This window comes from Podarcis pityusensis (genome assembly GCF_964106645.2).
Source record: "Podarcis pityusensis genome assembly, chromosome: 13".
Taxonomy (NCBI): Eukaryota; Metazoa; Chordata; class Lepidosauria; order Squamata; family Lacertidae; genus Podarcis; species Podarcis pityusensis.
The window spans coordinates 54440443-54453648 of record NC_138038.1 but is presented as its reverse complement, the minus strand read 5'-3'; the positions used below and the strand labels follow the sequence as shown (position 1 = coordinate 54453648).

At 52.3% G+C, this 13206-nt stretch overlaps 1 protein-coding gene across 8 annotated transcripts in view; it reads left to right on the top strand.

The window, feature by feature from the left end:
• MINK1 (misshapen like kinase 1) overlaps positions 1–12911 on the top strand; it is a 65299-nt gene extending 52388 nt beyond the window's left edge. For all 8 annotated transcript variants that reach the window (XM_080979610.1, XM_080979609.1, XM_080979607.1 and 5 more), the window contains 9 exons: positions 2113–2224; positions 3002–3160; positions 3259–3402; positions 5234–5368; positions 5803–5903; positions 6317–6466; positions 6585–6744; positions 8028–8167; positions 11254–12911. In XM_080979610.1, the coding sequence (XP_080835736.1) occupies positions 2113–2224; positions 3002–3160; positions 3259–3402; positions 5234–5368; positions 5803–5903; positions 6317–6466; positions 6585–6744; positions 8028–8167; positions 11254–11337 (1185 nt within the window). In that variant the 3' untranslated portion in view covers positions 11338–12911. The remainder of the gene's footprint in view (positions 1–2112; positions 2225–3001; positions 3161–3258; positions 3403–5233; positions 5369–5802; positions 5904–6316; positions 6467–6584; positions 6745–8027; positions 8168–11253) is intronic.
• The last annotated feature ends 295 nt before the right edge of the window (positions 12912–13206 follow it).

Here is a 13206-nt window from a genome sequence, read left to right as displayed (position 1 = left end):
ACATTCCTCCCCCTTTGCTCCAGCTCTCTGCATCTGAGTGAGGGGGAGCAGCCATCGCCTGCCTGAGGTTTGGGGCCGTGGGGCATTTGGGCTGCTCCGCAGTGCCTTTGTGGGGTGGAGTTGCAGCCCTTTGCTCTTAGCCTTAAATAAGTTGGAGTTCTTGTTATTAAATATACCAAGAAAAAAGCACACCAAGAACTCCGGCCAATATAAGTTCCAATAGTGGGAGGGGTCCCTACTCGCAAATCAATAGTCAATTGTAACAAAAACTAAATGCATTCAAAAGTATGTATTCTGTCAAGGATTACAAACTCAAACAGAGATTACAAACTCAAACTCATAACGATATGTATAACACAATAATTCTCTCTATTTGAGTTTGGAATCCTTGTCAGAATACATACTTTTGAATGGATTAGTTTTTGTTACAATTGACTATTGATTTGCGAGTAGGGACCCCTCCCACTATTGAAACTTATACAGTGGTACCTCGGGTTAAGTACTTAATTCGTTTCGGAGGTCCGTTCTTAACCTGAAAGTGTTCTTAACCTGAAGCACCACTTTAGCTAATAGGGCCTCCTGCTGCCGCTGCACGATTTCTGTTCTCATCCTGAAGCAAAGTTCTTAAACCGAGGTAATATTTCTGGGTTAGCGGAGTCTGTAACCTGAAGCGTATGTAACCCAAGGTACCACTGTATTGGCCAGAGTTCTTGGTGCGCTTTTTTCTTTGCTCTTAGCGAGCAGGTGAGGGTAGCTTGGGCGGAAGGTCTCCGGGAGCAGAATCTGTCCTCTGTCTCGACATCACCAGCCCTTATGAACCGAAGGAGAGCCTTGCTAGATGAGCATCCTTTTCCCAAACAGATGCCCCCATGGGAAACCAACAAGCACAAGAGCATCTCTCGCCTCCTGCCGTTTCCAGGGATGCAGAAGAATTGCTACTTCCCACTGCGGAGGGCAGGGCAGAACCATCCTAGCTTGTCATCAGCAGCTCAGGTGGCGCTGTGGTCTAAACCACTGAGCCTCTTGGGTTTGCCGATCGGAAGGTCGGCGGTTTGAATCCCCGCAATGACGGGGTGAGCTCCCGTTGCTCGGTCCCTGCTCCTGCCAACCTGGCAGTTCGAAAGCACGTCAAAGTGCAAGTAGATAAATACCATATTTTTTGCTCTATAAAACTCACTTTTTCCCTCCTAAAAAGAAAGGGGTAATGTGTGTGCGTCTTAAGGAGCGAATGCAGGCTGCGCAGCTATCCCAGAAGCCAGAACAGCAAGAGGGATCGCTGCTTTCGTTGCGCAGCGATCCCTCTTGCTGTTCTGGCTTCTGAGATTCAGAATATTTTTTTTCTTGTTTTCCTCCTCCAAAAACTAGGTGCATCTTATGGTCTGGTGCGTCTTATAGAGCGAAAAATACAGTAGGTACCGCTCCGGCGGGAAGGTAAACAGTGTTTCCATGCACTCTGGCTTCTGTCATGGTGTCCCATTGTGCCAGAAGCGATTTAGTCCTGCTGGCCACATGACGCTGGAAGCTGTTTGTGGACAATCGCCGGCTCCCTCGGCCTGAAAGCGAGATGAGCGCCGCAACCCGAGTCACCTTTGACTAGACTTAACCATCCAGGGGTCCTTTACCTCTTACCTTCACCTCCTCCATGAATCTGCCCCGTCCTCTTTTAAAGCCAGCTGGGTTTGCTGGCCATTGCTGCATGAGCCCTTCCAAACAGGACTTAAGCAGAAAGAGATGGTGGCGGTTGTGGGTTTTTTAAACAAAATGTTCAATGCAAGATTTTACAATTCTTGGGGTTCTCATGGCAATTGTTCCAAATCGGGTTTGTGCAAAATCAGAAACGGCTTGTAGCTAGTTTTTTGAAACGTAGGTAGTAGTTGTAATAAAATGTGAGATTCTACAAACTCTAACCTTTTATCCTAAGCGGGCAGGGAAGGAAAGTACAGGGAGTTAAAGCAAATTAAATAAACCATGCATGGTCCTTGGGCGTTTGGGCTTGCTGGGGCAGGTGCAGGGGCCTGGCATTGTAGCCCTCCTTCCTCCAGGCATTGGATATCGTCCCCTAACCTGCTTCTGTCTCTCTCTCACTGCGCCCCTCTCCCCCCTCAATTGCAGTACCAGTCAAGGGGGCTGGTCAAGGCTCCCGGAAAGAGCTCCTTCACAATGTTTGTGGACTTGGGCATCTACCACAGCTCGCCTGGAGGAGGCGACACCATCCCCATCACTGGTGAGACCTTGCAGGGAGGGGAGGTGGGGAGGGGAGGGGTGTCCCTTGGCCTGCTTCCTCCCGCACGAGAGCCTGTGCTGCACAGACTTGTCCTTAAAAAAACAGACAGATCCGTGTCACGGGCCCAGAAATTTTTATTTCAAACAATGCCCATAGTCAGTGGAGCGGGACACTTCAGACAATGGCAAAAAGATGTTTCTAGATTTACCTGGCAGGGGAAGAAACCAAGCATTAAGTATAAATTACTATAGATACAAAAGAAAGAGGTGGATTTTCCCTGCCGGATTTGAAATTATATTATGAAGCGTCCTGTCTCTGCAGGCTGCAGGAGTGGATAACTTTAAAAAATACAGATATTTTGGACCTTGAGGGTCATGACAACAGAATTGGATGGCATGCATATTTATGGTACGAGAAGACCAAAGTGCATATAGCGTTTTTTAATCATTTGGTAACAAAATCCATTTATGGAAGATCCCAAATTCAGTCCCCAAAGGTAGCATCTCCAGGTAGGGCAGGGAGCTTATGCAAGTCCTCACGTAGAATCGTAGAGCTGGAAGGCATCCCAGGGGTCATCTAGCCCAACCCGCTGCAGAACAGAAAGCGCAGCTCAAGAATCCACGATGGACAGCCGTCAAGACTCTCTTGAGAAGAGGCTGCCGCCTTCCAGCGAAGGAGGCCCTCAGGCAGCTCAGCTCCCCCCTCCCACTCCCCCACCCCCGGAGCAAACTAGGAAGGCTTGACCTGTGTGATTTCTCTCTCTTTCCACCCGCAAAGCGTTTGACCCGGGGCGGCTGGAGCAGCTGCAGCTGGAGGCGCGGAAGGGCTCTGTGGTCAACGTGAACCCCACCAACACACGGCCCCACAGCGACACCCCCGAGATACGCAAGTACAAGAAGCGCTTCAACTCGGAGATCCTGTGTGCCGCCCTCTGGGGTGAGGAGGCAGGGACCCTTGGGTGGGCCAGGGCACGGCTGCCCCTCCCCATCCTCCCGGCCTCTCCCTCACCCTCTGCCTTGGTGCCCACGCTCTAGGGGTCAACTTGCTGGTGGGGACCGAGAACGGGCTGATGCTTCTCGACCGGAGTGGGCAAGGCAAGGTCTACACCCTCATCAACCGGCGCCGCTTCCAGCAGATGGACGTCCTGGAAGGGCTCAACCTCCTGACCACCATCTCGGGTGAGGAGTGGGCCTAGGCCCACTAGGGCCTCCCCATAATTCCCCCGCAGCCCTGTACTTCTTGATATGGGCGCACAGCAAGGTTCAGGGAGAAGAAGCCTGGAGTCCCAGAGGGAGAGGGGGCTTGTAGTGTTCCCAAAACAAGGAAGGACTCTAATTAATAGAATACACATAAGGCTTGATCAGCAAGAGCCTGGGAGTGGTGCCAATAATAATTATCCTGTCCACCCCTCGGCCCAGGTCGTTTTATTCACAAAAGAACTTTTTACACAGTGTTCGTAAGAACCAATCAGATTTCCTCTCAGCATTTCAAAACCCCCACGTGGGACAAAGTCAGATCAGAAGAAATTCTTTTAACTACAAAGACTACTCTGAGCATGCATATGTAGTTCAGAGTAAATAAAAGAGGAAGCAAAGAGGAATGCTTTTAGGAAACTCTGGAGGTCATAAACAGGAGAGGACGGAAGGATGACAAGGAAAGAGAATTTACCATCTTGTGAACTCTCTTCCTGGCCCTTGAGATCTATCTAAAGATTAACAAACTACAGTATCTACATCAAAGCTAACTATCATCTTTATGATCCAGGACGCCTGATGAAGCAACTGGCCTGTGTTTAGAATGCTTCTACATGCCTGTCAGGCAGAGAAATAGGACAGAGATACAGCGGCTTATGGGATTTGATTAGAAATTATTGTCAATGAAATCAAACCCAGTCAACGCAACGTGTTCATCGCGGACACAGTGGCTTGATGCATGTTTTATAATTCCTCATAGCAATCCCACCTGATGCCCACACTCTGGATATTTGCACTCCTACAGGGGCTACAGGATTTCAGAGACGCTGCGGAGGGTGCACCCCAGGGGAAAGGGGGCTGGAGACTGACTGGGGAGAGGGGGCCAGCGATTTGTGGGGAGCTGCCCCGGCCAGCAGGCAGGAGTCGGAGGCAGGAGAAGCTTCAGAGCTGGAGGGGGGCACAGAATGCGGTGGAAACAGAGGAGGAAGAGGCAGGCCCCGAAAGGAAAGGGCCCAGGGGCTTCCCCACCCGTTCCTTCCTTGCTGTCTCCCGGAACCAGGAGGGGATTGAAAAGGGAGGAGCAGAGGACGTTTCCACGCAGGCGCAGTTTCTGGCTGCGTGTGTTGCAGGGAAATGCATTTTATGGTGGCAACTACTCTATAGCTCTTGAGGGACGCGGGTGGCGCTGTGGGTTAAACCAGAGTCTAGGACTTGCCGATCAGAAGGTCAGCGGTTCGAATCCCTGTGACGGGGTGAGCTCCCATTGCTCGGTCCCTGCTCCTGCCCACCTAGCAGTTCAAAAGCACGTCAAAGTGCAAGTAGATAAATAGGTACTGCTCCGGCAGGAAGGTAAACGGCGTTTCCGTGCGCTGCTCTGGTTCGCCAGAAGCGGCTTAGTCATGCTGGCCACAAGGCCCAGAAGCTGTACGCCGCCTCCCTCGGCCAATAAAGCGAGATGAGCGCCGCAACCCCAGAGTTGGCCACAACTGGACCTAATGGTCAGGGGTCCCTTTACCTTTTTACTCTATAGCTTCCGGACCTGGGAAAGAGCTGTGGAAGCGTCTCGTCAGTGTTAACTTTGGCGATAACGACTTGACTCTTTGCCGAGGGCCTCCCTTCGGCTGCCGAGCGCCTTGACACGGAAGCACAGCCCTGCCCAAGGAGAGGGCTCTGGAATTGTAGGCCACAGGAATCTCTTGCGCACACACGTCCTGCAGGAAACCACACACACCCCGACACCCTGTCCCCCCTTTTTTCTCCCCTGACCTGTGAATAAAGGATCCTTGGTTCTCTCTCTCCCCGCCCCCCCCCTTAGGGAAGAGGAACAAGCTTCGCGTCTACTACCTCTCCTGGCTGCGGAACAAAATTTTGCACAACGACCCCGAAGTGGAGAAGAAGCAAGGCTGGACCACCGTGGGGGACATGGAGGGCTGTGTCCACTACCGCGTGGGTAAGTGGGGTGCGGGTCCCGGGCTGAGCGGTCGGGGCCAGGAGACCCCACCACACCCCATCCCAGGGGGCAGACACGTTGACAATTCAGCCCAGAAACCACCTGCCCCAGGAAGAATTAAATTTGGCCAGACCCATCAATTACGGTAATGTTGATGGCTCAATGAGTAGCCCAGGTGCAGGATCCAAGCACAAGAGCAACACTCCCCCCTCCTGCAATTCCCAGTTACTAGGATCCTGGTTGGTTGCCATCCCTGTCTCCAGTGACAGGGAGTTCCGCAGTCCAACGATCCATCTCTCATGGCCAAGCCCACCCTGTCATTCTTGAACCCAGCACGGGAAGCCCTTTGAGCCTGGAACTGCCCCAGATTATGAAGGGAAGGTGTGGGGTCCAGCCCTAACATCCCCCCCCCCTTCCTGGTTCTTTTCCCTCAGTGAAATACGAGCGGATCAAGTTCCTGGTCATTGCACTCAAGAACTCAGTGGAAGTCTATGCCTGGGCACCCAAGCCCTACCACAAATTCATGGCCTTCAAGGTACTGGGGAGGCTGGAATCGGGGGGGGGGGCCTGGGGGAGAAGGGAGCCTTTGGGGCTCTGCTGAAATCTGCACGGCAGGGCCCCTGATTTTCAGCGTGGGGAGCGGGTTTTGATAGCAGCGGGAGCCTCATGAAAGTGTGGCTTGGCTGGAAGGATCAGGGGCTGAGAGGGGGCTGATTTGGTGACTGGGAGGAGAGCGTCCGAGTTGGAAGGGGCACCCAGGGGCCATCTAGCCCAGCCCCCGGGTGCAGTGAAGGGGTGACTGCTGAAGAACCCCTAACAGGTGTGGCATCCACCCCCTTCCGAGGTCATAGGATTGTGGCGTTGGAAGGGGTCCTGGGTGGCTCCTCGTGGCCAGAAAACCCCCCCCCACGCAACACCCTTCCTGCCTCCCCCTGCTTTGTCTTCCAGTCTTTTGCTGACTTGCCTCACCGGCCGCTGCTGGTGGAGCTGACGGTGGAGGAGGGCCAGCGGCTCAAAGTGATCTACGGATCCTGCGCCGGCTTCCACGCCATCGACGTGGACTCAGGAAACAACTACGACATCTATATACCAGTACATGTAAGCCTGGCCAGCGGGCGGAAGAGGGGAGCAGGCTGTGGGGGTTGGCGGGTGGGCCTCATTTAAGCCTTCCTTCTCCTCTTCTCTTCTCTTTCTCCTCCTCTTCCTGCCACCCCAGATCCAGTCGCAGGTCACCCCCCATGCCATCATCTTCCTGACCAACACCGAAGGGATGGAGATGCTCCTTTGCTACGAAGACGAGGGCGTCTACGTCAACACCTACGGGCGCATCATCAAGGACGTCGTGCTGCAGTGGGGGGAGATGCCCACCTCTGTTGGTAAGCCTGGAGCAGCAGGGGGCGCTCGGGGGGGCGCGCGATGTGTTGCGTTCCAAAAGCAAGGAAGGATTGGACGCTGATTAATAGAATACACACAAGGCTTGACCAGCATGACTCTGGGAGGAGTGCCAATAATAATAATTCCTCACCACCCTCCGGCCCAGGTCGTTTTATTCACAAAAGAACTTTTAAACAGTGTTCATAAGAACCAATCAGATTTCCTCTGATGTGGGACAAAGCCCGATCAGAAGAAATCCTGTTAACTACAAAGACTACTTTGAGCATGCATGCATATCTGAGAGTAAATAAAACAGGACTAGAGGAATGCATTCAGGTCATAAACAGTATTTACCATCTCCTTGTGAACTCTCTTCCTGGCCCTTAAGATCCACCTAAAGATTAACAACTACATCAAAGTAACCTACTGTCTTTATGTACTGAGGATGCCTGATGAAGCAACTGGCCTGTGTTTCAGAATGCTGATACGTGCCTGTCAGGCGTAGAGAAAGCAAATGGCAGAGGTGGAGAGGCCTGTGGGATTCGATCAGGAACTATTGTCAATGAATCAAACCCAGTCAACGCCATGCTTTCATCGCAGACACAATGGCTTGCTTCATATTTCATAATTCCTCATAGCAATCCCACCTGACCACTACACAGAGTGTGTTTCAGTACTCTAATCTGGAAGCTGCCAGAGGGCTGTGGCCGTGTCTCCTGGGCCCCAAAGGGGCTGCAGCTGGCAGAACAGCTGGAGCTGGGCAGAGGCTCTCCTTGCTGAGATAAGATGGCGCCCGGCACGCTTCCCCTGTGCCGATGGACGCTTGTGCCGATAGAAAAAACTTGAGCTCTTAGCAGAGTTCTGCAGTGGTAGAAAGTGTTGCCTTGTGTGTGGATAATAAATCAGACTGAACGCAGGCTTCTTGCTAATCTCTAACAGCCTTTAATGAGAGAAAAACATCATAAATCAGTCCCGGCGAGAGAGCAGGCATTTCTTTCGTCTCTCAGCCAAAAACGAAAGGAAGCTCACACACAAAGAAAGATTCCCGTATGTGAACATAACCATGCCTCAGAATGTGAGACGTCACACAGAACTGTTTAACCCTGTAAGTTCTGATTCTCCTCACACTCCTGGCCCCCGGGGCATCCCGTGACAGAGTTGCATTCGGGACCCATTGCTGAGCTGCAGCCGCTTCCTGTCTTCCTTCTGGGCTTGGCACACACCCCCCCCCCGTGCTCAACGAGGAAGACTCATGTGTCCCCCTTTCTCTCCCCGTGCCCCTCAGCTTATATCTGCTCCAATCAGATCATGGGTTGGGGCGAGAAAGCCATTGAGATCCGCTCGGTAGAGACGGGGCACCTGGACGGCGTCTTCATGCACAAGCGGGCGCAGCGCCTGAAGTTCCTGTGTGAGCGCAACGACAAGGTGGGTGTGAGTCACGCCTCCTGGATCCAGCCCCACCGGACTCCACTCAAGCAGAGAGCTGGGGGCCGGCGCAGCGTGTGTGTGTGTGTGTGTGTGTGTGTGTGTTTTGTTGTCTCAAGGCACAACTGTGCCATCCTGGCTGGCTCTACATTTGCTGCTGCCTGCAGGGTGGAAGAGATACCCGGAGAGGAGGGGGTGCTCGTGGCTGACCCTCCCCCTGCCAATCTCCTCTTCCTCTTTGCTGCATCAGTCAGGGTTCTGGATCAGGCCCAAGGGTCTGTCTTGGGACTCCTGGTGCTTGGCTGTGCCTATGAAGGCCGGATCCGGCACGACAGTGTAGGGCTTACTTTCATTTTCAAGCAAAGAAGTGGATAGCTATTTATTTCATTTCATAACGTCCACACACCATTGCATATCCCGTATTTTTCCGTGTATAAGACGCCCCCGTGTATAAGACTTTGGGGGGCCCCACATTTAGAAAATGGGCATATGCACTATCCGTGTATAAGACACCCCCAAATTTTTAACCTTATTTTAAAGTAAAAAAAGCCTAGTCTTATACACAGAAAAGGGGTGTGTGTGTGTGTGTGTGTGTGTGTAAAATCAAGAACAACAACAACAACAACAACAACAACAACATAATAATAATAATAATAATAATAATAATAATAATAATAATAATTTATTATTTGTTCCCCAGCCATCTGGCTGGGTTTCCCCAGCCATTCTGAGTGGCTTCCAACAAAGATTAAAAATACATTAAAATGTCACACATTAAAAACTTCCCTGAACCTCAAATCACTTGATAAGAAGAATTAACAGCAAGAATTTAAGCTGTAGGCTAAAAGCTGTTCAGAACTTGCATCTGGGTAGACTTATCTAAACAAAAATGCTTTTCGCAGGTACCAAGAAAGAGTGCAGTGAACGCACCTGCTTGAGATCAATAGGCAGGGAGTTCCAAAGTGTAGCTGCTGCCACAGCAAAAGATTGATTTCTTTCCCAACGTGGAGCAGGTGTAACAGTGCCAGTTCCCTTGACAGAAGCGGTGGCGTGGGCACCTGTGGAGTAAACAATCTCAGTTGAAAACCGTAGCAAATGGCTCAGCAAGACCCCTTGGGGGGGGGGCGGCTTGGGGCAGTGGACCAGAGCGCCTTTCCCATTGGAAGTGTGTGGGGGGGGTGCCATTTCATCGTTTGGGTAAAGCAGAGATCTGAGCGAAGTGGAAGGCAGAGGTTTGGTCCTGGGGGGTCAAGAGATGGGAGAGCGCTCTAGCCGCGAACTTGGCAGCGGGGGGGGGCAGGTCTCCCGGAGAGTTGAATTTGGAGCAGCAGCTCCTGGCGCAGAATGCAGGCATCTGCCCCATGGCCTGCAAACAGTAGCAGAGTGGGGGCCCACATTCTCCACTAATCTGGAGACACCCCCTGCTTCCTTGAGCCGTGTAGCATTCCCAAAGCAAAAGAAGGATTGGACTCTGATTAATAAAATACACAGGAGGCTTGACCAGCAAGACTCTGGGAGGAGTGCGTATAATAATAATCCCTGTCCACCCCTCGGCCCAGGTCGTTTTATTCACAAAAGAACTTTTTACACGGTGTCCGTAAGAACCAATCAGATTTCCTCTGAGCATTTCAAAAAACCCCACGTAGGGACAAAGTTAAACTACAAAAAAAGCTAATTTAAGCATTCATACTTCTGGGGTAATTAAAACAGGGCTAAAAAGGAAGAATGCATTCAGCAACTCCGGAGGTCATAAACAAGCAGTAAACGTGAGAGGAAGGATGGGTAGTATTTGCCATCTCTTCCTGAACTCTCTTCCTGGCCCTAAGAGTAACAAAACTAACAATAACTACGTCAGAGAAGCTCCCTACTATCTTTATGTACTGAGGATGCCCGATGAAGCAACTGGCCTGTGTTTAATAATAATAATAATAATAATGATAATAATTTATTATTTGTACCCCACTCATCTGGCTGGGTCTCCCCAGCCACTCTGGGCGGCTTCCACAAAGACCAAAAATACACTAATATGTCATACATTAAAAACTTCCCTGAACAGGGCTGCCTTCAGACGTCTTCTAAAAGTCTGACCTGGCTCAGGAACTAAGTATTTATCATTAATAATAATAATAATTTATTATTTATACCCCACCCATCTGGCTGGGCTCCCCCAGCCACTCTGGGCGGCTTCCAAAAAAATATTAAAATACTGCAATACATCAAACACCAAAAGCTTCCCTAAACAGGGCTGCCTTCAGATGTCTTCTAAAAGTCTGGTAGTTGTTGTTCTCTTTGACATCTGATGGGAGGGCGTTCCACAGAGAGGGCGCCACCACTGAGAAGGCCCTCTGCCTGGTTCCCTGTAGCTTTGCTTCTCGCAGGGAGGGAACCACCAGAAGGCCCTCGGAGCTGGACCTCAGTGTCCAGGCTAAACAATGGGGGTGGAGACGCTCCTTCAGGTCTACTGGGCCTTTGAGGTCGTTTAGGGCTTTCAAGGTCAGCACTAACACTTTGAATTGTGCTCAGAAACATACTGGGAGCCAATGGAGGTCTTTCAGGACCGGTGTTATGTGGTCTCGGTGGCCGCTCCCAGTCCCCAGTCTAGCTGCTGCATTCTGGATTAGTTGCAGTTTCCGGGTCACCTTCAAAGGTAGCCCCACGCAGAGCGCATTGCAGTAGTCCAAGCGGGAGATAACCAGAGCACTCTAGCGAGACAGTCTGTGGGCAGGGAGGGTCTCATCCTGCGTACCAGATGGAGCTGGCAGACCCTTCAGAATGCTTATACGTGCCTGTCAGGCTTAGAGAAATCAGAGATGCAGAGGCTTGTGGGATTTGATCAGAAATTATTGTCCATGAATTGAACCCAGTCGACGCCATAGTTTCACCGTGGACACAGTGGCTTGATGCATATTTTATAATTCCTCATAGTAATCCCATCGGAGCACTACCTCCCATCGGAGCCAGCTAGCATGGGCACTGGGAGGGCCACTGCTTGACTGCAGAGGAACTTGGGGGGGGTGATTCCTGACCCCCACTGACTGCCTGCTCTTCCTTCACGTCCTCCTCCCTTCCTTCGTCCCTCCCTGCAGGTCTTCTTCGCTTCCGTTCGCTCTGGGGGCAGCAGCCAGGTCTACTTCATGACCCTGAACAGGAACTGCATCATGAACTGGTGAGGGCAGGGGGCTCGCCCCATCCCGCCCCTCCTGCTTGCCCCACTCTGTGGCGGGGGGGGGGGGAAGGAGGAGGAGGAGGGTCTCGTCAGATGCCCCGCTTGAGCTCAAGACGGCCCAGAGAAGACCATCCCGTGAAAGTGAAAGCGATGCCTTGGCGGGTCACTTCTCAGTCCCGCCCTCCCCTCCTCTCGGCTGCCCTTGGGGGGCCTCGGCGCCCCCATTTAACTCTTCTGTTTCTGATAGGAAAGACGTCGGGTGCGTGGCTGGGGTGGGAAGGGTCCAGTCCTAAAAAAGACAGCCATCCCTTGCTGCCTATCGTGGTGGTCCCACTTCAGGGCGGTTGGGGAGGGGCGTGGGGAGCAATGCCTAAATCCCCCCCCCTTCTCATCCCAGAATTCAGCAGTATTTCAGTGTCCCAAAGAGGATGGGGGGGGGGCGGAACGGCCTCTGGGGCAGGGTTTTATTATCAAAGCCAAATCATGTAAATAAAAGCAGCTGGGAGTCCCGTCCGTCCCCCCCCCCTTTCCTATCTTCCAATCAGAGGAGGAAAAGCTGCAGCTCCCCACAGCTTATGGGGACAGGGTGTGGGGAGTAGCTGGGGGCCACTTTTGCAAGGGGGGGGGAGAGAGAAGAAGAGGAGGAAGTGTGGATATTCTCCCATTCTGAGCCATTTCCCCCATGTCCCTTGCAGGCAGACCTCTCTGGCTTTGTGAAACTCACCCCCCCACACCCCAAAAAAATAATCTTACAGCACGTGGCAAGCACCTCCACCTGCTGGCATCGTTCCCCCCCCCCTCATTTCCGTGGGGAAGTGATAAGGGACTAAGAATGAGGTTGCCCCCCCCCATCCTGGCTCACCAGTAAGTTTCGGGGGGGGGCAAAACCGCTGGCCCCTCCCTCCTGACCCCCCCCCCGACCAGCCAGCCATGGGACGTGTGTTGGATGTATATCAGAATTCTCTCCCGCCCCCCAGCCACCCATGGGGGGAGCTGTGTATATTTTGCTTTAATTATTCCTTTTTGTAATGGCAATTAAGTAATTAACTAACAAAGCACTTTAACTGGGCCCACCTAATCAGGGTGGTTAGTGGATTGGGAAGGGGGAGCAGGAAGCCGGGAGGGGGGGGCTTGGCAGCGTCTCCCTCCCCACCCCAAACCCTGCAAGGCCTCTTCAAGGCAGCTTTTTCCTTCCCAGGGTGTTGTGGGGGAGACAGGAGGTGAAGTTGGCTTCTTCCCTAAGCAGAAGCAAACAGCCTGTCTTTGCTGCCCCCCACCATTGATTCCTTCCTGGGTTTGGGGCTTCCCATGGGGGGCGCTGACGGCCGGCTGCTGGAGAGAGGCGGGGGCCACGAGGCCAGATCCCCTTGCGCAACCCTCTCCCCGCCCCCCCTTCCTTGGGCAACTTTGGTTTCTTGTGTATTTTCGCTTGCGTTTGTATATAACCCTCCCGGACCCCAGCGTGGGCGAAGGGAGCAGCCCCCCACCCCACCCCGCCCTCCAGCAATCAGCGGTGGCCTTGGGATGATGATGATGATGAAGACAACATCTGTTTAATAAAAGAACCAAAATCTGTGAGTCCTCCTCGCGTGGCTGTCTCTCTTTTCCCAGGGCGCCCAGGTCTCTCTATCCTTGCACCCAGTAGGAACCTGGAAGTGGCTGTTGGGATGCTTCCAAGGGAACGGGGCAATTTGCAAGCCCCCAGCTGCCTCCAGCCCACCGGCTGATAAGCCGGGCGATCCCCAGTCCTTGGCTCAGCATGAAACCTCACCATTTGGGCTAATCTACTTTATTTACATATAAACCCACACGAAGCACTGCAACATGGCTCCCTCTCTCTCTAGCATCAGACAGCAAAGAGAAAAAGGACCAA